Here is a 27,229-nt window from a genome sequence, read left to right on the forward strand (position 1 = left end):
ACTTGCAATGTCTGTGTGTATACTTCTGTTCTGAATGCTCAAAATAAGATAATAGCAGTTATTTATCAGTATATTACTTAATATGTGATAATTATAAATTTACAATGAATAAAAAAGCAATTTTTAGTTTTGAATATTGTATTTCAATGTTACATTCTATCAGCACTAAAATACTATAAAAATAACTATTTCCAAGATAATTTCAGATAGCTTCAATTTTTTTTTTAATTTCAGAATTTAGAAAAGCAACAGGTAATTTCCCAAATTCCATACAGATGATGCTATGAAACAAACAATTCCTCTCTGGAATGAAAGAATACCTTCCCCATGTGTATATACTTGTATACCATTCTATAAGCTACTTTGTTTACTGTATAGCTAATAAAAAACTATGGAATGATTCCCTAAATACTTTAGCCACTTTAGCCAGAATATATAACTTCTCAGTCATAAAAGGCTATTACAATTTAGATTAAAAATTATTTAAGAAAAAATAGAAATTTACAGAAAAATCAATAAGTTTCTGCACAGTTTAATATAAGGACAGTACTATAAAAACAGTACTCTAGCACTTAACTAAGTAGTACTGAGTAGTCAGTACATTTTAAATTTTATTTCAGAATATAATTAAAAATAAGACAGTAATAATTCAAGCTAATCCTATTGTACCAGTGAATTAGTGTTCTTGGATTATATTATGTCTGGGGATTTCAGAAAAAATAAAAAAATGGAAGATTAAAGATAGAAACAAAACAAGACTCCTAAACTGTTGAATTTGAGCAATGTGTTTTTAAAAATTCATTATAATATTCCTCTCTTTCATATATTTGAAAATTTGTTTAATGTTTAACAGACACTCTTGCTTATCTCTCTTAAGCTGAATTATATTTTTTTTAAAAATAAGGAAGCTAACCAGAAAGTAAAGAACAAGCACATTACTAGAATTTTCAGGACAATCTTCTTTTGCTAATGTTGATAAATTCATTAATGTAGAAAAAAATAATTTAAAAAAGAGCAGAAATCGCTAAGTAGATATCTCAACAATCAACTCTTAATGAACTTAACAAGACAATGTTACCTATATTCTTCCAATTTTTTAAATTTTAAGATATTTTGTAATTCTACTGATTTATTTCCTATGTAGCAGTAAAATGATTTCAACTAGAACAGTGGGTTGTTGGCAAAATATTTTGCTGCTGTTCATTCTTTTCCTGCTAAATAACTGAGGGAAAGTGAACCAGGAGTTAAGTGGCACATGAAATGCATGTGGTTTCTCGGCTTTGGGTGCAAAGCCCCAGCACTACATGACACCTTAGCCTTCAATGGGTGTAGCCATGATCATCCTCACAATGCTAAAAACTAAAAAAAATTTAAATCTAAGAAAAAAGGATAAGGCTGTCTAACAAGACTTTAAAAACGGGTTGCAACTGTATTCCTTTGCCATGAAAACAAAATGCATCACCTTAAACATTTGTTTTACTTTTAATAATATTTTAATGTTCTTCCCCTAACTCATGAACATTGATTTTATCTTTATATAGACCTCCTGGGACAAAGCTATTAACTTCCCAACACAATAAAGTACTTATTACGGAGATTGAACTAAAATGTATGGTTACTGATATACAAAATGGAACGACTCACCTAAACCTTTTGGATTTAGTCTTATGTGCCAAAGTCTCATATGCTTTCTAAAACTCTGACATCTTTACACTGTAATATAGTGCAAGTATAAACAAGTAAATTACTGAAGAAGTTTGGATTCAGAGGCCGGAACAATAGTACAACAGGTATGTGCTTGCCTTGCACATGGCCAATCTGGGTTTGCTCCCCAATACCCTATATGGTCCCTTAAGTCAGGTGTGGCCAAATTTTTTTTTTAAGTTTTGATTCACTATTTCATTCTATTTCCCATTTGTTTTTATAATATTGCATTGCTCAAACTATCATGATTAAGTTTATTTCAAATTCCAGAGTTTGGAAAATTCTGGAGCTCTCCTAACTCTGGTATTTCGGGGATCTAACATTGGCTATACATTACTCAATCTCTTATCTCAAGTAAAGAAATCTTTATTTTAGCCTACTAACTTTGTGAATAATAGTCAATACTGATTACTATAAGATCATAATCTTTTCTTTTTTTATATTTAAGATCATAATACTTTCTAGACTAAGTCTCTTTAAATTCCATAGCTAAGTATTTTTAAAACTGATTAAAAAAAAAGTAACAGCTTAACTGAAAGCTAAAATTGACATGTTAATTTAATTTTCAGAACCTCAAGTATCTCATGGCTTATTAAGTAAATAATCCCTATTATGCTCCCAAGAACAGTGAAAAAAATCAACGGAAAATAACTAATCCCAATTAGGAACTCATAACATTAAGAATAAGCAATATGATCAATATTCAAAAAAATCAGGTGTATGAAGTAAACTAGGAAAAGCCTTTACAATGTAAAAACTTAAGTTCTTATTTCTAATGCTACCAAATTTAATGCAATTCATTTAAATTTAACCAAAGATCAAGTTTAATTTTTAACTTTGAAGTTGTTGGTTTATGAAATGTAAACGGGAAATATAGTTTAACAGGAAGAAAATTTTTCTTCCTCCAAGATATTTTTTTTTTTTTTTTTTTTTTTTGCTTTTTGGGTCACACCTGGCGATGCACAGGGGTTACTCCTGGCTCTGCACTCAGGAATTACCCCTGGCCGTGCTCAGGGGACCATATGGGATGCTGGGATTTGAACCTGGGTCGGCCGCGTGCAAGGCAAACGCCCTACCCGCTGTGCTATCTCTCCAGCCCCCCTCCAAGATATTTTTTAAACCGTATATTAATCACATTGATCTTAAAACTGCATATCTAAAAAACCTGTTTTGATCTATATCTATGATCTTCAGACTAGAAGTACTAAAATTTTTTGTGTTCATTGATTCTTTTAATTATAAAGCTAAATTATAAACATAATTATAAATACTGATTTATATAGTTAAATAGTTAAAGCATAATCTCCACAAGAATTCCAAGATGCCTGCTCTTCAATTCAAAATTATTACATTTTGTAGGAGGAAATTAGAATAGCCTCATATCAAAAATAGTTCACCCCATTCATTTCTAAAAAAACCTTAACTAATTTTTACTTTCATTAGGTCAAGGTTAGGTGCTAATATGTTTAATTCTATGTGCCAAAAGTCCAACAAATTTAATGAAAATTAAATTTATCATGAAATAGAATTTGGAGTTCACAATTCTTCTGAATATGCTAAAGAATTTGATTTTTTAAAAATTGGGTCCCCAAAAAACTGTTGAACAAAGGAAATTCTCATTCTAAGTTATCTATTTTAAAAGTTTACAAAGAAATATAAAAATTAACTTTAAGAAAATTTTAAGATAACTGATAGGTATTTGCTTATACTTATAATACAATTTCATAGACATCCTTATATCCTAGAACTAGCATAGTATGATCTATAGCTTTATCATGACTGGTTTGGAACATATTTAGGATATAAAGTGATTTTTTATGTACCAAATTCTTTTAAAATTCAGCAGCATGTAAAGATTTACCTCCTCCAGATTGGTTGCAAAATAAATCTGAGGTTAACAATAACGGACTCATGTTCAACGTTACCCCAATATTGTTTTCTTCGATAAAATCACACGGTAAGATGGCCTCTAAGACTCTGTTAAAGCTTAATTTCTGAGTAACAAGCCTACTTAAAACTTATAGCCTTCAAGAATATACATGAAAATAGAAACCAGGTTTAACTAAAGGGGTGATTTAAGAGCTCTGCTAAGGAAATAGGTAGAAGGGCCAGAGCGACAGTTGAAAGGGTAGGGTACTTGCCTTGTACACAGCCTACCCGGGTTCAATTCCCAGCACCACATATGGTCCCCCAAACCCTGCCAGGAATAAGCTCTGAACCCTGCTGGGTTTGCCCCTCCACTCCGCCACAAAAGAAATAAGTAGAAAGGTAGAAACTTACAAAAAAATTGTTTCGCTGAGAAACAGTTTAGATTATAATCAGCATAGTAGCCCTTTTTTCTACATAAAAAAATACTCCAGTCTAGCTAGGCTATATTAGAAACTAAAAATAATTTAACCCTTTTTAAAGTTAGTAAGCAGTTTATAAAACATAATAACTGACCTGTAATTTTCACTTAGGGTTGTAACTTTGCAAAATTTATCTGAACCCAAACAGTTTTCATATTTACACATCTTACTTAATCATGATGGGTGAATTGAATCTGTACCTATGTGAAAATGGCAATGCATTCTGAGTTGGTTCAGTCCTTGGTTCTGAGTTCTGTGTCACGTCAGGAGTTCTTTCATCATCCGTCCCATTGATACTTTCTGGTGTTAAAGGAGACTGAAGATCCCCACCTGCTGATTCCTTTTTTTAAAAGTGGGGGAGGAAGGAGATGGGAGATAAAAAGTATTAGATTTTTGCTAAAATCCACAAGATCAACAAGGTTAAAACTAACTCTCATGTATACCACATAAGATTTGAGTCAAAGACAAAATTTAAAGAGAAAAAAAGTGAACTAACTTGAAAAAGTAGTAATTTTTTAAATAACTCATAAGAAAACTAATTGAAACAAAATAACTACAAATGTAAATAATGTAATTTAGAAATATAGTTTTAAATAACTGATAAATTGGGGGTTATATAAGCAATTAACTGGACTGGCTTCATGATATTCAAAAGAATTGAGAAAAAAGGTGACAAAAAGCTTATTTTGGAGTACAGGATAGACTCAGGGAATTATTAATTCTAGATTTTAATGTTTTTATCTGCCCAGCTTTTCAATTCATAATTATTTACAAAAGGAAGCAGAAATATCTCCGTAACATATTATACATAATGATATGTTTCAGTATTTACTTGCTATTTATAATTTAATTTTTTTTTTGGGGGGAGGCTTACTCAGAAGTGCTAGGGGTTGCTCCTAGTTCTGTGCTCAGGGATCACTCCTGGCAGGCTCAGGGGCCCACATGGGATGCTGGGGATTAAACCCAGCCCAGCACTCACAAGGTAAACCTCCTACCTGCTATACTATGTCTCCAGACCCAAATTATTTTTCTTAATAAAATTTACTATCTATCAAGTAGGCTTAATTTCTTCTGGAAAATAAAATAGAATTTTAACAAGAATATACATAATATGAGAAGATGCTTTTAATAATAAAAAAGCACATAAGGGAATATATGGATTACGATAACTTGCATACCCTACATTAAAAATCTTCACATAGAGGAATGTTAGAAATAAATAAAAAAATGCTAACGTGAAAATTTTACATTAAAAAATAAATTACAAAAATTGATTCAAAAAATCAAATGAAAATTTTAGCTTGGGAGGAAACCTCTAATTGTATACTGTTGCATTTTATTTCACAATAAAAAAATTTAATAGTACCATAATGATAGGAGCTATCAAAAATAAAAAGGATACTTTTTTGATTCATTATCACTTCTTTATGACTTACTACTTAACTTTCAGTTAGTGGGACTTCCATTTGATCCTTAATTTTAGACTTATTAAAATTTTTTGCTAAATCCTATTTCCTCTCACAATCTGAACAGAACAGTGTATAGTGTAGGGTTGCAACATAATTATTTTATAAAATAAGTTAAATCCTACTAATTTATTAGTAGAATTAATAGAAAATAATGGAAAATAGGTCCAAAGTGATTTCTAGACAAGTGATAAACCAAAATAATTAGTCAGGAAAAGTTGAAGCAACTAAACTCAAACCAAAAAAATTAGGTTATCATCTTTGGAATCAATGAATCAGAACTATTATTCTTCCAAAAGGCCAAACCAAACTAAAAAAATCAAGGTTGACTGCCAAATCTAAACAGTAAGTCGTGTTAAGAGTAAAGTTATTTTGTTAATCTAAAAGGACATAACCAGCATTAGTGATTCACTTTGCTGAAATTGGTTCCCGAGACAAAAGTAATTACCATTCAAAGAGAAAGGGGCAGAGGAGAGTAAGGTTTCTGGTTCTTACTCTCTTCTAGAATAAAATGAGGGTTTTGAAGCATAAGTCACAGAGCAGCCAAAAATATCGATGCTACAAAGACTGTTGTAAGAGGCAATGTAAAAAAGGAAGGAATGAAAAAAAGGGATAGAGGTGGCAAAACTTCTAGTGTCTCATTGCATCAATCTTTGCTCCAGGAAAGCTGAGTATGAACTACAACAAAAGTCATCTTCAGTTGTCCTATATTACTATATATAAATGAAAACAAAGCATCTAGAATACGGTTTTTAAAAGTACTTTTAAAAATAAAAAATATTTGCTTTTGAGAATGAAAAAAAAAAAGTTCCAACAGTACACAAGCATCTAGAAGGAAAAGAAAATTTTCCTGCCCGCCAACCACCTCATTAATTGAAAGTATGCTACAATATCTTTCAGAAATTTATGTGCTAAAAATGGCACTGTGAAACTTTTTAAATCAGAAAAGCCTGTTTATTTTCTGTTGTTTCACATGTGCAGAGCTGCTTCAGCATGCCCACCACAGTTAATGCCAGGGTCCCATGCCCTATTTCCTCCTGATCATATCTCAAGGTGTTTTTAATATATCCCAAACATTTAGTTCTTTAAGCTAAATTTTGTGATTTCCAAAACATCCAACTTAATTTTTTCTTACAAACACCTACACTTTACAAAACTTCAACATTTTATATCTATAAGTCAAATATTAAAATGCAAAATTTAGTCATATGTATTAGACTATAAGCTGATGAAAATGAAGGATGATTTTTCTCTATAAAGAGACAGCTAGGCTAATATGACTATTTTATAGTAAATTTTTAAGAAAATAAATTATCAAAATCTTTATGATATGGGTATGTGTATATAACTATATATATGCATGAGTATGTGCACCAAAGTTGATAAAAAAGTTTTTAAATATAAAATACAAATAAAATAGATTTAGTAAGCTTAATTTTTTTTTTTTTTTTTACAAAACTTTATTTGAGAAACTGAAACCACCCACACCTCACTTTGTTTCTGGGAAACTTCTCCCACCAGTTACCAAAACAAATCATTGAAAGAGAATTATTATAGTCAAATAGGAGAAAAATGTTTTTGTATTGAAAAATCTCTGTAACAAGGAAGCCAACCCAATAGAAAATAACTTTGCTATTAAGAATAAAGCTGAGCACAGAGAGAAGATTCAGGAAATGCTTTCTAAGAATTTTTCTTCCTAGCCGCTTATGGAGTGGCAAGGCAGTCAACAACAAAACAAAGAAAATGCTGCTGCCTTGCACTCTGGGCCGGTCTGAGCGCGGGAACAGCAGCCTTGGGAGAGCGAGGGGGCAGAGGGCGGGCGGCAGCACTGCCCGGGCCCATGGAGCAGACTTGCCAGAGACCCCATTTCACACTAAGAATGTCTGAAATCAAAATTCCTACTACTTTCCTCCCTTTTAAAGTTGAAATAAAATTGTTCTTATGCTAAAAATACCATTACAGTATCAAGGCACTGAGGGCAGAAAGAGTCAAGGGAAGTTTCAAAATAAATAGCCTGTTATTTTAGGTCACTGCAAGTAAGGATGAGGCACAAGAGCACTTTGGCTTCAACCAGAGTACACAAGCCTTTAGTCTATGAGGAAAAACCTACTTTAAGCATTCTTAACAGAGGATCTCTTTACTATAAAGTAGGATTTACCAGAGTGGGTGTCAGAGATGGAAAACAGGTATAAGAGCAAACATTTTCTAAAATGTGCCAATCATTTGACGAAATTCCAGGGCAATTCCTATTTACTCCCTAAAGAAAGTTTCATGTTCTGCCATGGGGGAGGGTGGGAAAGGGGTGGTATGCTGGGGATATTGGTGGTGGGGAATGTGCACTGGTGGAGGGACGCGTGTTCGATCATTGTGTGATTGGAACTCAAACATGAAAGCTTGTAACTATATCTCACAGTGATTCAATAAAATAAATTAAAATTAAAATAGTTTTGTCTAAGTGCCACTGAAGATACTAATTCAAAGAGATATTCATAACATCTAATCTTAGTCTTCTTTTCTTTTTGTTTTTGAGGTTGGGATTGAGTTTGGGGGACACACCCAGGGGCTACAGTGGCTCCTGGGTAGTTGGGTGACCATGTGTGGTGCTGTGATTTGAACTAAGATTGGCAAGATACACCGTAACCTTAACCTTCATACTATCTTTCTTATCCCTAACCCATCCTTTTCATAAAGCTCTGAGCATATGTAAGAGTATTAGTAAAAAAAAAATAACTATAAAAGGGAACAAAGCACAAAGCTGAATCCTATTCTTAAGATGACTGAAATAAAAGTTTTAGAAAAGTCTTATTTAGAAAGCTAGAAAATAGGACTGAAAGAGACAGCACACAGACAGGGCACCTGCATTATACACAGTCAACTCAGGTTTGGTCCTCTGTCTTCCCCATGGTTCCCGAGCCCTGCCGGGAGCATTCCCTCAGCGCAGAGCCAGGAGTAAGCCTTAAGTACAGCCAGGTGTGGTCCCCAAACAAACAAAAAAAGGACTGTAAAATAATGTCCTACAGGTATCCTACTATGACCATTAAAACCTTTCAAAAAGTTTTAAAATATGACTTCTAATAAACTTAGAAAGAGAATTAGTTTCCAACTGAAGAAAGACTGATGGGCAAGTAACAGATAATATCAATTTGTTAAAAAAAAAATAAACTTTGGGGCTGGAGTGATAGCATAGCAGGTAGGGCGTTTGCCTTGCATGCGGCTGACCCAGGTTCAATTCCCAGCATCCCATATGGTCCCCTGAGCACCGCCAGGGGTAATTCCTGAGTGCAAAGCCAGAAGTGACCCCTGTGCATCGCCAGGTGTGACCCAAAAAGCAAAACAAAAAAAAAAGACCAAAAAAAAGCCCTTTTTTAAAAGTGATAAAGTGATACCTTCATAAAATTTATAATCTTGCAGTGGGAGTATGCCTCTTTGCTGTAAATGAATCATCAACCACTCCTCCTCTGTCTGGCCAGTCACCCCGGGAGGCAATATTCCTTGCCTTCATCACCATCAAGTTAGGTATCAAGCAACTTAGGACCACCCCCTTTAGGAAGAATCTGTGACAATTACTCAAACAAGCCAATCCTAAATGTTTACATTGGTCTTCCCTTCACATGGGCAGCTCTCCAGGCTCTAGACTCAGCTATCCCTATTTCTTGCATCTGTCTCTGACCACCCAGAGACTGCCCTGTGAGCCCCACAGAGTTCTCTGCTATGTCTACCTGTAGGAACTGAAAGTAATAGTTCAGTTTCCTTGTGCATCTCCTGTATCTTATCTTGTGGCTGTACCTGACAAGCATCAGAACATAACAGGTCAATCTGTGCTCTGTCTACAAACCTGTTTCAAAATTGGGTATATATTAAAGAATCAGAATTTTAATTACTAAACTGATTTCCCCAGTCATTATACACATTGGCATATATAAAGAAACAACAAGCACCACCAGCTTTCTCTGCTAGCATAATTAACTGAAGAGTGTACTTCTGTGTCCACTTTGGAAATGTCATTTTTCTCCAAATTTAACTATGGCATGAAAAAAGCATACCACCTGATATGAACAAGACTCATAAGTAAGAATAGAAATTAAACACCCACCTGTGAAGGTGTACTGGTAAGTTCCATCTTTTCTTGTGATTTTTCCTTTGCTAGTCGAGCAGCTTCTTTAAATTCCTGAAACTTTTCTGCAAACTGAATGTAAAAAGACTATATACATTAACCAAATAAAATTAAGTTGCCATGACCATTTTATCTTAGTTTTCTTTCATTTTCTGAAAGATTGACCCTTACATAGGCAATCGAATCCTAAATCAATGGTAGACACAACATAAAAATTATAAGGAAATCTAACAGCAAACAGTTGGTTGAGCAGTATAAAATACTTGGATAAATTTCATTCAAAACCCTCACAATATAACCAAGTTAAAACATGGTGTAGGCTAGCTTATCCACATGCCTCCTCGGCTGGGTTGAATATTTGTACTAAAATGAAGGCAGAAGGCAGGGGATGAAGGTGCACAGGTGATGGGTAACATGAGTCAAGACAAGTGAGAAAATTTTAGAAAATTTAATATCTTAAGCATTAAATTTAACATTTGGTATAAAATTTTGATTTTAATTAAATCTCATAATGTAAGGCATTTAATTTTTAACAATACAAATACCAATATTTACTAATATCACGAGTCAATACTAAATTACTTCATTCCCAATGATTCCTAAGTTGTTAATATGCTGCAGCAGAAAGAAATAATACAATTCCAAAAGGTATTTAGTATTGGCAATAGTTTTTTAAAATACTATACAAAAAATACTAATTATTAGGAATCTATAAGAAATTCTACGTCAGCTACAACAGTATCTGTTTAAGTTTTTGTAGTAGAAGGTAATCCCACTTTTACTCTCAGAGAGAAAAAATTAGGGTTACAAAGTAATCAAATTTTAAAACCTAAAATCTTCAACAGGTAAACTGAAAATACCTGTTAGAGTTAGCAATAAAAATTTCAAATTATAATCCCTTTCTGAACCCCCCCTAAAATGCCTGTTAAGAGTTAACAATAAAATATTTCAAATTATTGTTCTCTTCTTATTCCCCCACAAGCCAACCCTGATTTCATTTCCACCTAGAAAAGAAAGACTTCGGAAGGATCGTAATACTCTAATCTGTCTTGGGAGATGGAGGAGGGTCAAAATATTAATTGGCATCATTACATTAAACCCTGCCACCACATGCAACATGTAGATGGGTGTCAAGGTCATAATCTTGACACCATCAGTATCAGTTCAGTTGTATTCATTTGCAACTGAACAAATAATTTTTCCTTACTATTCAAAAAAAGAATCAGAATAAAGTTTTAAAAATCTCATTCACACTGGAAGAGATAAAATTCTTTTGGGGGGGTCCACACCAGGCAGTGCACAAGGGTTATTCCTGGCTCTGTACTCAGTAATTACTCTGGCAGTGCTCAGGCAACCATATGGGCTGCTGGGGAATCAAACAAGGGTTGGCTGCATGCCAGGCAAGTATCCACCTGTCGTACAACTGCTCTGGCCCCTGGAATTCAATTTTTTTAAACTCAATTTCCTTTTATGTGATTTAAATATACCAAGTATTTTTTTAGCATTTCAAAGTAGCTAAAGTTTCAAATCCTCCTCAACTTCATAAAGACCTATAACTGCTAATTTTCTTTACATTTATTATAATTATTACTTTTTAAATTTTGGGCCTACAATACTTTAATAATGGTTTCTCATTGGTATTTCTAATTTCCATGGGTTTAGGTTTCCATTATAACAACCGACAACTTGGTAAGCCCTGGAACAATGCGAGCACAGTGGGAACTCTCTTCATGGACCAGCCTTAGGAGACCATACTTTTCCTTCCAGTGCTGATACTCTCCCTCACACGGAGAGGTCCTTGCCTAGACTTGTCTTCAGTGCCTTTTCCAAGCTCTTTAAATGCTTGGATTCAATGTAGGATTTTAATGACAAAACAAGCAAGAATATTTAATAGTTATTGTAGCATTATAGCACTGTTGTCCCATTGTTCATTGATTCGCTCAAGTGGGCACCAATAATGTCTCCATTGTGAGACTTGTTGTTACTGTTTTTGGCATATCAAATATGCCACAAGGAGCTTGCTAGGCTCTGCCGTGCGAGCGAGATATTCTCGGTAGCTTGCCTGGCTCTCAGAGAGGGATGGAGGAATCGAACCCGGGTTGGCTGCATCCAAGGCAAATGCCCTACCCACTGTGCTATTGCTCCACTAATATTTATTACATTACATATATGTATATCTTATTTTATTTATCTACATAATTACTTAGGTCCCCTACAATTTACAAAGTACCAAAATTAGACTTCAACAGAGCTTGGAAAATAAGACAAAATTTTGTTATTTTTGGACCAAAACATTCTAGAGACTAATTTTATACGCTCAAATGTAGTGAATAAATAAATGATATTAGGCTCTGAGAGCTAAGAGGTTGTTTTATGATAGTCAATCTACCTTTAAAATACTGGGCTTCAGGGTCGGAGAGATAGTATGCCTTGTATGCAGCCAACTCCAGTTCGATCCCTGGTACCACACAGTACTCCAGCCATTCTCAGGTGCAGTCCAAGAGGTCCCTAGCATCACAGGGTGCAGCCATGGAGGTCCCTGAATAACCACAAGGCAAGGCCTGAGAGGCCCCTAAGTACTACCAGGGGAGCCGGGTAATCCCCAGTGTCTGTAGTCCCATGAACTAAATATATCTCCAAGCTGAGAGTCTCAGAGAGCCACCTGCAAAAATGGTTTACGCTACCAGTAAGCTGACAAAAAGCATATGCTAATTTTAAGAAGGATAAATTTTTGAAGTATAAGGCATTTCTACAAAAAAATAACCAAATGAGGAGAAAGTAGAATTGACAGAATTTTATGAACTATTACTTAACTATATTAGCTACCTGGAACCTGAAAAACTTAATGAAAAATTTAATTTACAGCAAAACTACTCAAAAATCATTTCATGCAAGTTTAAGGAGTTAACCTACAATATAATTCCTGCATTGTCAAGAAATTCAATGAGTGAAATACAAGTTTCTTTTTTTTTTGTAATTAGCTTTAATAGAATTTCCAGAAGTTCCAACAATAGTTCAAAAAAGTCTGAAGCAATGGACAACAAACGTATTAGAATAAATATATAATTCCCTGAGGGGCTTTTAAGAAGGAGTAATGTTTACAAATTCCTATGTCCCTGTTAGGTCAAAATACTTGGAATCTGAAGCTCCTACCTTTATCACACTTAAAAAATACAAAAAAATAAGACTGATGTAAAAGAAACCAAATGAGGTAATAATGTTTTGTTTTAATCATCATACATGACTTACCAAATAACCAATGCAAAAGTTAAAATAGTCTTAAAATCGATCTTCAAATTATAATTACTATCAAAAGGAAACAAAAATAGTTGAAAGACAGTTCTAAGAAATGTCTAAAACTATAAAAGGAAAGAATTATTTCAATTACTATCACCTCATCAAGATATATTAATAGAAGCATATGATATTAAAAATTAGTTATTTTAAAAAATCAGAATGGCTTCTATGATAAATAAGTTAAGGATTATATATGAACAGTATGGACCTACAAGAACCTGATTATTTTTCACCTGAACTTACTTTCATGCCATCAGATCCTGTGTACACCAAAAATTACATTTAAAGGGCTTCAAATGTACAGCTATCCTTTTAATAGGATGCTTCAAACAGAATAGCTTGGGCCAGAGCAATAGTATAGCAGGTAGGGCACTTGTCTTAGAATGGCTGACCCAGGCTCAATTTCCAGCATCACATATAGTCCCTCCAAAGCCCAGCCAGGAGTGATCCCTGAGCACAGAGGCAGGAGTAACCTCTGAGTACCACCAGGTGTAACCCCCTAAACAAAACAAAACAAAACAAAAACAGAATAGCTTTTAGCATAAGTCTTTGGATGTGGTGAACGTAAAGTCAAAAATACCATAGCTCTCAAGAACTGCAGTGTGGCCCAAAAATTGAAAACTGAAACAAAAGAGCGTATCAAATTAATACCAATTTCCTGATCATCTTGGTTTCATGAGCCAGATTTTATATAGTCTTTCTGTGTGACATCCACAAGAACTTAAGGTGCTAGGGCAATTCATGTATTTGGCCTGTGTATGTTCTTTCATTGGCTTTTCATTTGGTTAGTATATTTTAAGAATTTACAATGTGTATTGGATTTCACTCCATTCTGCATCAGGAGCTCAGAGTAATTCTCACCAAAGTACCAATTTCCCTAAATACAGTAACTATATATTCCTCTGTCATTGTCAGAAAGTCGAAATCTGTATTACTACAAACTTGAGTTTTCACAATTCAGAAGAAACTCTGGTCTACCTTTCCTATAGACCAGTTTCTCAACCTTTTTCAAACAGGGTTGAACCCCACCCTCCCAACCTATTTCCCCTGCCCCCCTTCCCACCGGGCCTAAAGACTGACCAGGTGTGAAATTTATGAGACTTCACCTATGCACCCCTAGGAATAATATTTGACATGCCCACCTTTTAACTTTTTTGTTGTTTTATTTGGTTTTTTTTTTGTCTTGAATTTGGGCTACACCTGGCTGTTCTCAGGGTTTACTCCTGACTCTGTGCTCAGGAATCACTCTCCTGGCTCTGGGCTCAGAGATCACTCCTAGCAAGCTCAGGGGACCATATGGGGTGCTAAGGATGGAACCTGCTGCAAGGCAAGTACCCTACCTGCTGTACGATCACTCTGGCCCCTCCCACTCTTTTATTTCTTATCTTATATTCTGTCATCCATAAAACCCATTCTCAAACAAAGGCAAATGATTTTATTGTGTAAAATAATGCTTAAATTGGCAATGGTTACATGATTTCTCACTTATTTCCTAAAAGTCACCATATGTATTCTGAGATTATTAAACAAATTAATTCTATATTTTATATTCTCCATTTGCTAATACATACTTAAGCTACTTCACCTGACGATGAGGATTTCCACTTAGAACATATGATTTAACTTACTTTTGAAAGGTGATGCTCAGAGGAGAATCCAAGTCCATAAACTGTGTTGGCCCGACTATCGGCCCACTGGCCAAACTTTTGAGATGTTTTTGTAAATGTCATGTTTGGGGTGATGGTGCTATTAATTATTGCCTGCAAAATAAAATAAGTATGAGTAGCTACCCCCAAATTAGCAACAGATATTTGAACACAGGATCTTCTGGCTACATAAAAATCTAGGATTCCTAATGAGCCATAATATAAATAGATAGTTACAGAGGGTTCCGAACATTACAAGTGGCGATATGGAAATACAGTAGTTAACAGAACTATAAATATAGTTTGAATAGTGTAACAAACATGTGGTTAGTGGCCAGAGAGAGAGTTCAGGGGTTAAAGTGCAGCATTGCTGGTGGCTAACCTGGTTTGATCCCTGGCACCACAGGGTCCCCTGAACGTGGTTGGGTGCGGCCCTCCAGGTGCCCAAGCACTGCTGGATGAGCTCCCCGCACCCCATCCAGAGTGGCCTGGCGGAACCCGAGCACCACATTCTCAGGCCCTCGAACTGAATCGCTAACCAGGCTGACCTAGCCAAGAACTGCCAGGAGGTGCCCCGGGCCTCCTGAACATCCTTCCTCCAAAAAATAATTTTGACAATGATAAAGAATCAATGCTATCAAATCCATATGCAATTACTTGTGGAATGAAAATCAATAATTTTTTAGAACAAAGATAAATCTATTTACCATGTGAACAACAATATAAATGTGACCATTTGTGAGCCATGCACATATTGATTAAGTTGCAATGAATGCGTGACTCTTGTCCTACTCAATCAGTAAAAGCAGCCCCTATTTTATCTCACGGACATCTCGCAGATGTGCTATTGTTATATGAAAGCCTTTCCTCAATCAAATACTTTTACCACTGAAAAATTTTTTATGTATATATACCTCCTTCACTTCAAAACCTGCTTTTTTTTTGCAGCCCACATTCATAGCATGTCTTTCGAGAGGCAGGAATAACTGTTCTAACTCGAGGGGCTGTCATGAAATCAAAGATTAAGTAGAGAATAACTTATTAACAAGTGGAAATAAATCACTCACTTATTCAATATTTTAATACCTGTGACATTTATTAAGCACAATTCTAGAAACTTGAGATATAATGATGAAAGCAAAGCAATTGTGAACTAGATTCTAGAGCTAGGAGAGTTGGTCAATGGACAAGCAGATAAATAACCGCCCAAAGTAATGACAGAGAGTCTAAGTGCTGGGAAGACCATGAGACCAGGCTGTGATAGAGACTGGAAGACAAAAAAAACCAAGGACCAGCAGATACTGCTTAAGATGTAGTGTCTTGGGAGGGGACATCTGGGCTAGGAACTGAGTATTTGCAAGGAGAGGAGCAATTTTACATGCTGATATTCTCAAACTATGTTATAACCTATCAATAATGTTTTGAGCATGTAAAATAACAAGACCACATTCTGTTGGTCACTGATCTACTTTAGTTATTTCATATTAACTTAAGCTTTGGAAAGGGGAGGTTTTGTTTGGGGGTCACAACTAGCAGTGGCTAGGAGATACTCATTGCTCAATGTTTAGGTGTCACTCCCAGTGGTACTCAAAGGACTCTGTAGTGCCAGGAATAAAACCCAAGTGCTTTCATATGCAAAGCACGTGCTCCAGACCTTTGAGCTATAGCTCTGGCCTAGGGTTTTAAATTTTAAGAGCATCATTTTAAACCCCATTCTGAGTAATTTTTACCTCTGCACTTGGTTCTTAATCACTATAGAAAAAACTTTAAAACAATGAGTGATTAGGGGCTGGAGTAATAGCACAGTGGATAGGGAGTTTGCCTTGCACGTGGCTGACCCAGGTTCGATTCCCAGCATCCCATATGGTTCCCTGATCACAGCCAGGAGTAATTCCTGAGTGAAGAGCCAGGAATAACGCCTGAACATCGCTGGGTGTGACCCAAAAAGAAAAAAAAAATGAGTGATCAATTCCACAATTAAAAAATGTATTTACTCCAAGAGGTTGGCTCCATAGCTTAGAAGCTGGCCTCACACGCTGGGGGAAAGTCATCCCAGATAGAGAGGGGAACACCAAGTAATATGTGATTGGAGATCCTGCTCGGGAAGGGAGATGCATGCTGAAAGTAGACTAGACACTGAACAGGATGACCACTCAATAACCCTATTTCAAACCACAACACCCAAAAGGAAAGAGAGATATCAAATTGGAATGCCCCGCCACAGAGGCGGAGTGGGGTGGGGAGGATGGGACTGGGGGGTGGGAGGGATACTGGGTTCATTGGTGGCGGAGAATGGACACTGGTGGAGGGATGGGCTCTTAAACATTGCAAGAGGGAAAAACAAGCACGAAAATGTGTGAATCTGTAACTGTACCCTCACTGTGACTCACTAATTAAAAAACAAAAAAGAAAAAAACAGAAAAAATGTATTTATTAAAATTCTTTTTAATAGAAAGCTATTACAAATCTACTTTAAAGAAAAACTTTAATTCTTTCAAAGAAATATCTCTCAGCCCCTTGCCAAATCTTGACCTAGCAAGGAAAGAGGTGAAAAGCTATATCATCAATGGTCACATAATGTCCTGATCCTGGCCTTGGCCAGGCTGGTGTCTCTGCAGCATGGTTAGAAAACCTTTAAGCAGACTTTGCATGCACGGTAAATGAACAAACTGACACTTTCTAATCAAAGCTATACAACAGCATGAACTGGGAAGAGGAGGAAAAAAACACCTGCTTTAGTCACACCAAATAAACCAGCAAAGGTTTAGAAAAGTAACTGGAAGATAGAAAATGTGATAGAAAATATAACTCCACAACAGAGGATAGATATGCCAAATACAGTAACAATGATGGGTCTCATGCCCCTTACACTGAAAGAGCCTCCAATGCGGCACCGCTGGGAAGAACGAGTAAAGAGAGGCTGATAAAATCTCAGGGCTAGGACAAATGGAGATGTTACTGGCACCCGCTTGAGCAAATCAATGATCAATGGGATGAAGTAATACAGTGATACAGCACTGAACCATTCAGCCCATTATCAAGTTACACTAGGATGTGTCCCAGGGCCCTAAACACTACTTAGAAGCCTCCTAACACCTCATCTCTGAAATACTGAATTTATCTGTGGTTTAGGCTGGGCTAAGGGAGAACAGATTATTGAAGACTGAAGGTTCCAGTAAGGGAAAATAAATAAATTGACATTCTACACTCGGAGATTATAATAGTATCTGGAACTTTCACTAAACAGTTACAAAATAAAATTAGTCTACATTAAAATATCATACAGATGAGAGTGATAGTACAGCAGGTAGGGTGCTTGCCTTGCATGTGGTCCACCTGGGTTCAAGTCCCATCATCACACATTGTCTCCCTGGGTCACTAGGAGTGATCCCTGAGACAGAGCCAGGACTAAGTCTTGAGCACCTAGCCCAAATACAAAACAAACAAACCCACAGAAATCAGAGATAAAAAAAAATCCCAAGCCATTTAAAATCCTTCAGGCAAAAATGCAAAGAGGATCAATTATTCAAATAAATATGTTAATCACATAAAATAGCTCAAGTCTTATTTATAGATAAATGGCCCCTGGGGTTACTATATATGGCCCCCAATATCTAGTTAAGGAATGCATTAAGGAAAGAGCAAAGGGCAAACTGAAAATTATACAATATATTAATAGAATTTCATTCTTTCCAAACCAGTAAAGAAGAACCTAATAATATCAATAAAAGTAATCACTGTCACTGTTATCACTGTCATCCCATTGCTTATCGATTTGCTCAAGTGGGCACCAGTAACGTCTCCATTGTGAGACCTGTTACTGTTTTTGGCATATCGAATATGCCACAGGTACCTTGCCAGGCTCTGCCGTGCGGGCAAGAGACTGTCGGTAGTTTGCCAGGCTCTCCGAGAGGGGTGGAAGAATCGAACCCAGGTCGACCGCATGCAAGCCAAACGCCCTACCTGCTGTGCTATCACTCCAGCCCAATAAAAGTAATAATAGCACTTATTTTATAGTGAGTACATATATATCAAGCTGACTTAATTTAATTCTTCACAACAACCCCACCAGGTTATGTCACAGGTATTTTTTTTTTACTAGTTCTTTCTTACAGATAATAAAGATGAAACATAAAGACACTTAAGTATTTTACCCTAGAACCTATGATAGTAACAATAAACCAAAAATTCAACAAAATAGTCTAGCTCTTAACCCCTACACCAAACTGCTAAAAATTCTGGGTGCAGAAAGGCCTTGTGGTTTTAGGAAATTGAAGGAAAATGGAGCCTCACCTCCTCTTTTTGCCCAGTTCAAACCCAGAATCTGGTGTTTGCTATTTCTTTATACATGTTATTCAAAAATTCACTTAAGAAAAAATAAAAATTTGCCTTCTTTTGAAGGATATTCTATCTGTAAGATACTGAGTTAAGTGTTTCGGCAGTTATTAATTCATTTAATCCTTATGAACTAAGTGAGAACAATGAGGCTTGGAGAAGTAATGTGCCCAGAGTCCAAAACTTAGTACATGTGAACTGAGATCTGAACCCAGTCATTTTGTGCTCTTTGTTTCTCAAAAAATAAAATTAATTAATTAAAACTAAAATCTTGTCCATAGCTGCTTCACAAAACGCAGGGTGTCAGATTTAATAGTGACAGAAACAAACTGTCTTAAGAGACATTCACAAACTTAAGAGATTTTATTTTATTTATTTATTTCCTTTTTGAGTCACACCCAGCGATGCACAGGGATCCTGCTCATGCACGCAGGAATTACCCCTGGAAGTGCTCAGGGGACCATATGGGATGCTGGGATTCGAACCTGGGTCGGCCTCGTGCAAGGTAAACAAATGCCCTACCTGCTGTGCTATCACTCCAGTCCACAAACTTAAGAGATTTTAAATTGCCCACTAGTCTACATAAGTTTATCTGAGAAAAATTTTAGATCAGTACTAGAATATATGATAGAAAGCGTGCTCATTTCATTTACTACCATATTCCTAGCAACTAGCAAAGGGCCTGACATACAACAGATAAATGCAATAAACATATAACGAATAAACTAAACTTCAAGTTTATAGAATATTTTCTATGGTCGCTAGACATAAATCAGGAACTAAATCCAAATAAACTAATGGAAAATATTACTGTGTAAGAATTATTCTTTTCTTTAAAATTAGGCATACTTATTTACAATACTGTTAATAAGTGGGTTTCATGCATACATTTGGAAGGTACTGAGCTAAGTGTTTCTGCAGTTAATTTCACCTGATCCTTAGAAACTGAGTGAGAATAATGAGAATCAGCAGTGTTCCTTCCCCACAACCTATCTCCCACCATGGTAAGCTCAGTTTTGTAGACCAGTTCTCAGGTTCTGTTGCACTTGACCATTTGTTTGAATTATCAAAAAAAAAAAGTCTCAAAAAATATTTCATTTTAATGAAGAAAAAAATTATCAACATAAAACTAAAATGTTATCTGGGGAAAAAGCAAAGTATAAAATTTTTTTGTCATAAATTTACCTTTGAGCCATCTAAACTTATTATCCGATACACATTTCTTGTGCTGTCATAGAAATAAGACACAGTAACAGCATGCTTGCTGGTGGGTACCCAGTTCTTCTTTGTGTTTGGGTCAATCTGGAAGACATGAGCTCGGGTGCTGAAGATGGGTTGTTCCCTGTAAAATAGAAAATAAAACGATGGAGTGAAAGTAGCTAACTTTACTGGACAACAGAACATGAAAACTGGAAGGAGATGTCACATATCCCAAAGTCAAAGGTCTCTGAAAGTAAGAGGATCTTACTTTCAAATGAGAATATGCAAAGTATTTGGGCACAAGTTTCTTTGAAACTAGCAGTTGATAGTCATTTGAGAAGCCTGTTTTTGGTCAATTTACCTATTCAACTCACATTTACTTGTAACCAACAATAGTTATAGTCCATTTTTGGTCCCTCGCAGTACAAAAAAAAAAATTTTACCTGGTATGCCTGTTTCTCTCTAAAGCTAACAAAATCAATGCTCTGCAGTCTTGTTTCAGCTCTCATACTATAAAGAAGTACTCTTTTTCCTGTCTATTTAGTCTATTTTTTGCATAGTTTTGGGGTATTTTTTATTGGTGCTTATACTGTTTAAAATGGAACCCAAGGACTGGGGAGACAGTTCAAAGGGTTGGAGTGCATATTTTACTTGCAGGAGCACAGGGTTCAATGCAAATATGTTACTTATAAGTTTGGTTCAGGAATGAGTTACAATATTTGCCCTAATTCAATAGTAATCATCAACAATGTACATTAAACAAAACATCTTCAAACAGAAACACATAAAACAGACTTTGTACTAACTGGCTAATAAATGCTCATAGGAATCTAACCCCATACTTCCCTTAGGAAAAATGGTTCAATAGTTATTAATTCAATGTTTGTGGTGCCTATATACACATAAGCACCACAAAAAAAAAGTGAGAATCAAGTGTGCACTGTTAAAATGCAAGTATTACGTATTTTGTACTCATTAGGTTACAAGTTTTATTTTGATTTGGTATTTGGACAAACCTGGCAGTGCTAAGCACTTACCCCTGGCTCTGTGCTTAAGGATCATTTCCGGCAGTGCTCAAGGGACCATATGGAGTCCTGGGGTGAAAGGCAAGCACTCTACCTGTGTAGGTAACTTTGGCCCAGGCTGCATGTTTTTATTCAAAGTCCATTTTGGAGCCTGGGAATAACTCAGAAGCAAAAATGCCAAGCTTGCAAGAGTGAGATTGTCCCTGGTGTCACTCACATGGCCCCAGTAAATACCACCTGGGAGCCTTAGCACTGCAAGAGAATATATAATCCCTGACACATCACAGCCAGGTGTGTGCAAGCACAACAGCTAGAGTGTGCAATCGCCAGCAAGCAACACAACTAAAACTATGAAAAATGCAGTCAAGAGTGCAACCACAGCAGCACTGCAACTAGGAAGTAAGTAACCCTGCCTCCAGCTTTCCCTCCCCCCATCCCCATGCCCTGATGAGGGCCACAACCAAATGAGTGTGCAATCCCCAACCACCACAACACAGGGAAGTCAGAAAATTCATAAACTTTTAGCTACTTGTTTTGTTTTTGATTTTGGAACCAAGCCCAGTTGTGCTCAAGACTTACTCCTGGTACTGTGTTCAAGGGACAGAGGTGTGGGGGATTGAATCGGGGTCAGCTGCATGAAAGTCAAATGCCCTACCAACTATACTATCGCTCCAACCTCAGCTTTTACCTATTTGAAACTATATTATTCCAGCAATAATAAAATTATTTAGTGAGAAAATTTACATTCAATATCATCTCTACTATATTGAAAACAAAACAGCTAACCACCACAGGATCTTTTACTTAGCTCAATTAGAGTCCTTAAAGGTAGTAGAAAAATTTTAGAGGTATACTTTCATGTCCCAAAGCTATTAAAGAACACATATGTAAAATAAAATCATTACTGATATTTTGTAGCCTACAAAAACAAAATGTATACAATAAGAGTATTATATATAGTTTACAAATTCTGGGTAAAAAATATTTGGAAATCATCATTTTCTAGGCTTCCATTTAGATCAAATAAAGCTTATTTATTTCTGGGGCTGGAGTGATATCACAGCGGGGAGGGCTTTTGCATTGCATGCAGCCGACCCAGGTTCAATTCCCAACATCCCATATGGTCCCCCTCGCACTGCCAGGAGTAATTCCTGAGTGCAGAGCCAGGAGCAACCCCTGTGCATTGCTAGGTGTGACCCAAAAAGAAAAAAAAAAAAGCTTATTCCTTTTATTTACAAACTTTTCTTTCCTAAAAGCTCAAGGTCTTAAAGATAATCTTAGCTGGTGTAATTCTATGTTCAAACTTAATTTTTAAATTTTAAAGAATTAAAAATTAAGGGCTATAGAGGATAAGGCAATACAGTCAATCCTGGTTTGAACCTAGTAAGCATATGATCCCACAACTAAAACACCATCATTCTTGAGCAGAGCCAGAAACAACCCCTAAGTGTGGCCCCAAAATACACACACACACACACACACACACACACACACACACACACACACACCAAGTTAAATTTTGAAAAAGAGTAAAAGAAAGTAGAAAATGAGCAAGACACAGATGGGTCCCTACATGCACCTAGTTGGATAGTTGGAAGTAGTCCCCAGCACAGCCAGATATGACCCCAAATCAAACAAACAAAAAAAACAAGCTAAAATAGTTAAGAAAATTATATTGAGTCTACAAGTCTTACATGACCAATTGACAGATTTGACAGATTCCCCAAAGAAAATTCCTGAAATTTAGTAAATAAATCCACATCATACTAATTCATGCAATTTATTTAAGTGCATGATTAACTCGATTTAATTCCCTTCTGAATTTGCTATTTTACAAGCAAATTTTGTAAAATATTTGTACAAATCCTCATTCTCCTAAGATTGAGGAGGGAAAGAGATTATCAGTTCGTCAAGAGCACCACAAAGCTTCTGAGACATTCATTTCAGGAAGAGCACTGCAATCTAGAACCATGGATTTGGCAGCCCTGAAGGTGGTACATCAAAAGGAAACAATATTGGGGGCTAGTCAGACTTTTACTAAAGAATCCTAAGAGCGAGAGATATAACTCAGTGGGCTGGAACACAACACATGGTTTGCACGAAAGAGGCCCAGGTTCAATCCTTTAGCACTGCATGGTCCTCAGACCACCACCAGTGGCCCAGCTGGTGCAGCCCCTGAGCACTGAGCATAACCCCAAAAACTATGGGTTTTGGACATAACATTTTGGGGACAAATCCCAAATACAATTAATAAAAAAAGACATAAAAAGACATAGGAGGTTAGGAAGTAGGAAACATTGTGAGGAGGATAAAGGTCAATCTAGAAAGTCAAATCAATAACATTAATAGACTGAATGCAGAGCACTGGCTCTAAGGGATGATCTGTTCCCTCGGGGACATTTCACAAAGGCTGGAAATATAATACTCATAACTGAGGGAGTTAGTAATTGGCATCTGCTGGCTAGAAGCCAGGGATGTTGCTACACATTTGCAATGCGACGGGCCAACCTTCCAAAACAAAGAGTTATCCAGCCATAAATGTCAATGGTGTCATGGTTGAGAAATCCTAATGAAGGAGATGAAGTAGGGCTTTGAGTCTCCTGGGTTTCTGGTTTGAGTGAATAAAAACAAAAAAGATAGTGCCAATGGTCAGGATGAGAAACCAAAAGGGACATCTGAGATAGGAAGAGTGAATGGAGTAACAGAGTATCAGCTTGATTCAGGTCAATTTTAGGTTTTGAATGCAAAGCAGCTGTGAAAAGAATTTAACATTAGTTTTATAGCCCAGTAAAGAAAACCAGGCTGAAGTGAAATTTTAGAAAATCAAGAGATTTCATCTCTCATCTGTTAAAGATGCTTAAAAAAAAAAAGTAGATAAATTTCATTTTAGAGAAAAGTTACAGAGGCAGCATCAAAGAGCTATACCTGAAATCGTAAAACTGTTACTTTTTTTTTTTTCTTTTTGGATCACACCTGGCGATGCTTAGGGGTTACTTCTGGCTCTGCACTCAGGAATCACTCTTGGCAGTGCTCAGGGGACATATGGGATGCTGGGAATCGTACCTGGGTCGACCACATGCAAGGCAAATGCCCTACCCGCTGTGCTATCGCTCCAGCCCCAAAGCTCTTACTTTCTTAAAAGATCTGTAAAGCATTTCAAATTGATTGTGCCAGGTAGTAAACTGTTAAAAAAAAAAGTTAATACTTTTTCAAATAAACTAGATAGCACCCATAAAAGCCAGACACACTTTTACAACAATTCATACAAATATCATACACATAAAATGCTCACATTCCCCAAAATACATTCCATGGAACACAAGATATGAGTGTTCCATGTTTAAATACTCCAAAAAGCTATGACCCACTCTGAAGTATTTCTAATGCATAATTCATACAAAAGGTTCTGAGAAGTCCAAAGATACTCATTTAACTGTGAACGAGCAATTGAAAATATGACCCCATTTTTTTTCATGTGCCACATTAACATTTCCATGGATTTATATTTATAAATATAATATGAGAAGCAAGATAAACTTTGAGGTAAATTTCTCACTGAAAGCTGGTCCACGTAGTCTTCAATCTTTATTAACATTAGTCACTAGAAAATGCACAGAGGACCAGAACAACAGCACAGCAAGTAGGAAGCTTGCCTTGTACAGTCACACCTGGTTCAGTGCCTAGCACCATATACGATCCCTGAGTTTGCCAGGAGTGACCCGTAAGTGCAGAGCCAGAAGTAAGTTCGGAGCAACACCACTGTGTGGCTCAGAAAACAGAAGTAAATAAGAAAATGTACACAGAAAAAACACATATAAAATGGAGGCCTTATTTAGTAATGCTACAGTTTTATATCGTATATAGTTATTTGCTACCAGTACTCAAAGAAATTCTAAAAAATTAAGTATTAATCTAAAAATCAACAAGATTTTGGAATAAAACAGCTAAAAGTAGCTCCAGGAAAAAAACTAAATGCACACACACTTCCTTAGAGAACCATCTACTGTACAATCTCCCACACCAATAATCAGGACTGTAAGTAGACCAAATGCCCTTACTGCTGTAAGAAAAGCTTTACTGGAGTATCTTCCAATTGGTTCACAAAATAATTTCAGTTGCAGTTAGTTGATAGATGAATAGTAACAAAGTTACAGTGATGAACTCTAAAATACAATATGGATGTGACAAATTGAAAAATATGTAAATATAAAATAACCCTGAGAGAAATGCAATAAAAAGTCAGGATGGTAGTTTTAAAATAAAGCTTATTCAAACTCATTAGAGTAGATATAATGAACTATTACATTTAACTCTCAGATGTCTAATATGAAATGAGAATCACAAAACTAAAGCAGGGTATAGAGAGATAGTATAACAGGTATGGCACTTGCCTTACATGTGATCAACCTGGATTCAAATCCCAGCATTCCATATGGTCTCCCGAGTACTTCTAGGAGTAATTCCTCAATACAGAGTCCAGTGTGGCCCAAAAGCCCAACCCTCAACCCCTACTACACCCCACTCCAAAAAAACTAAAGCAAAATAAAAAGTACATGCCAAGAGGCAAGGGAAACTGGGGACATTGGTGGTGGGAAATGTACACTGGTGGAGGAACGAGTGTTGGAACGTTATGACTGAAATGCAATCAAGAACAATGGGCATTTTATTGATATATACTTTTTAGATCTTTAAGTATAATTAAATACTTTAGCAAAAGTATAAGAAATCACAGTTTCAAACTACTGTGACTTTCTAGTCTTTTTTTTTTTTCAGTGACTGACAGAAGTATAAAAAATAAGGTGGATATTTTCCACCAAGGTCTAAAACTTATGTTGTTGGCAAACTACCAACAATTATTCCTCCTCTTTCCCTCTACCTCACTTCAGATACTGTATGATGTTCTACCCTCGTCCATCTAACTGAGAGCTTTGCTCAAATAATAACAAGCAATTTCATTCTTCTGGCCAGAAGTCAGTTTATCGTTAGTGGTCCTTACTCTACAACAATGATAGTTGGAAACTATCACTCTGGACAAGAACTGACTGCTGAAAGTAGGTAAAGGGACAAACATGATAACTTCCAGTACTGGTATTGCAAACATAATGGCCAGAGGAGGGGGACTGGAGAGGAGATAAGAGAGAGAAGAAATAGGGAGGGAGGGAAGGAGAGAGAGACAGAGGGAGAGAGAGAGAGGAGAAGAATGGAAAAGTGCCTGCCATGGGGGCAGGCTGGGATGATGGGATGAGCGGGGCAGCAGGAGGGAAACTGGGGACTCTGGTGGAGGGAAACATACACTGGAAAAGGGATGATAGGTGTTGGAACATTGTATGACTGCAACCCAATTACAAACAACTTTGTTACTGTGCATCTCACAGTGATTTGATAAAAATTTAATAAAAAAATAATAAAAGAAGTCAGTTTAAGAATGGATCTCTGAGGCCATTCTGCTCAATGAGAAGGGAAGGATGGCTGAAAGATTCTGGGTGCATTCAGGGAGATATACACATAAAATGAGATGTTTCCAGTGATCTTTGGACCTGAAAAAGGCATCTATCTGTGAGAGTAGCTAGCCTGAGAACAAAACAGATACTGGAATGTTGAGAATAATAGATGAAGAATAAAAATAATTGAAAGTCCCTTAATTATGTCACTGAATCAAGTCAATTAGGACTTCTAATATGATTTTTTAAAAAGTTTCCCAATTCTTTCCAGCAATTTTAACTTAAAAGGTTGCACAAATGATAACTGAAAAGTCTACATGAAATAAACTCTGCAATAAAGCATCCTCCCATAAAACGTGATTCATGGTATTCCAGAACTTCTGGTTCCCTACACAGGGTTATTCATTAATTTAATAATAAAACCCCAGAGTATACACACAATGCACAAAACCTGAGTACATCAATTTGGCAGATACTATTTAAAATGGAAGAAGCAGAGGACGAGAGATGGCTTAGCTCAGGGCTGGAGTGCCTGCTTTACATGCAGGAGAGACCTGGTTCATCCCCAGATCACCTGGGACCCTGAGCACTGAGCTGGGAATAGTTCCTGAACACTGCTGGGTATGTCCCCTACCTATACCCCTGAAACACAA

At 36.3% G+C, this 27,229-nt stretch overlaps 1 protein-coding gene across 2 annotated transcripts in view; it reads right to left on the bottom strand.

Annotated features, from left to right (window-relative positions):
• The window catches only part of HOMER1 (homer scaffold protein 1), a 128,461-nt gene that overhangs the window by 67,031 nt on the left and 34,201 nt on the right, over positions 1-27,229 (bottom strand). For both annotated transcript variants that reach the window (XM_004613148.3, XM_055137743.1), the window contains exons 2-5: positions 20,096-20,252; positions 14,558-14,689; positions 9,612-9,704; positions 4,253-4,392 (exon numbers count right to left, since the gene is read on the bottom strand). In XM_004613148.3, the coding sequence (XP_004613205.1) occupies positions 4,253-4,392; positions 9,612-9,704; positions 14,558-14,689; positions 20,096-20,252 (522 nt within the window). The remainder of the gene's footprint in view (positions 1-4,252; positions 4,393-9,611; positions 9,705-14,557; positions 14,690-20,095; positions 20,253-27,229) is intronic.

This window comes from Sorex araneus, chromosome 1, assembly GCF_027595985.1.
Source record: "Sorex araneus isolate mSorAra2 chromosome 1, mSorAra2.pri, whole genome shotgun sequence".
Lineage (NCBI taxonomy): Eukaryota > Metazoa > Chordata > Mammalia > Eulipotyphla > Soricidae > Sorex > Sorex araneus.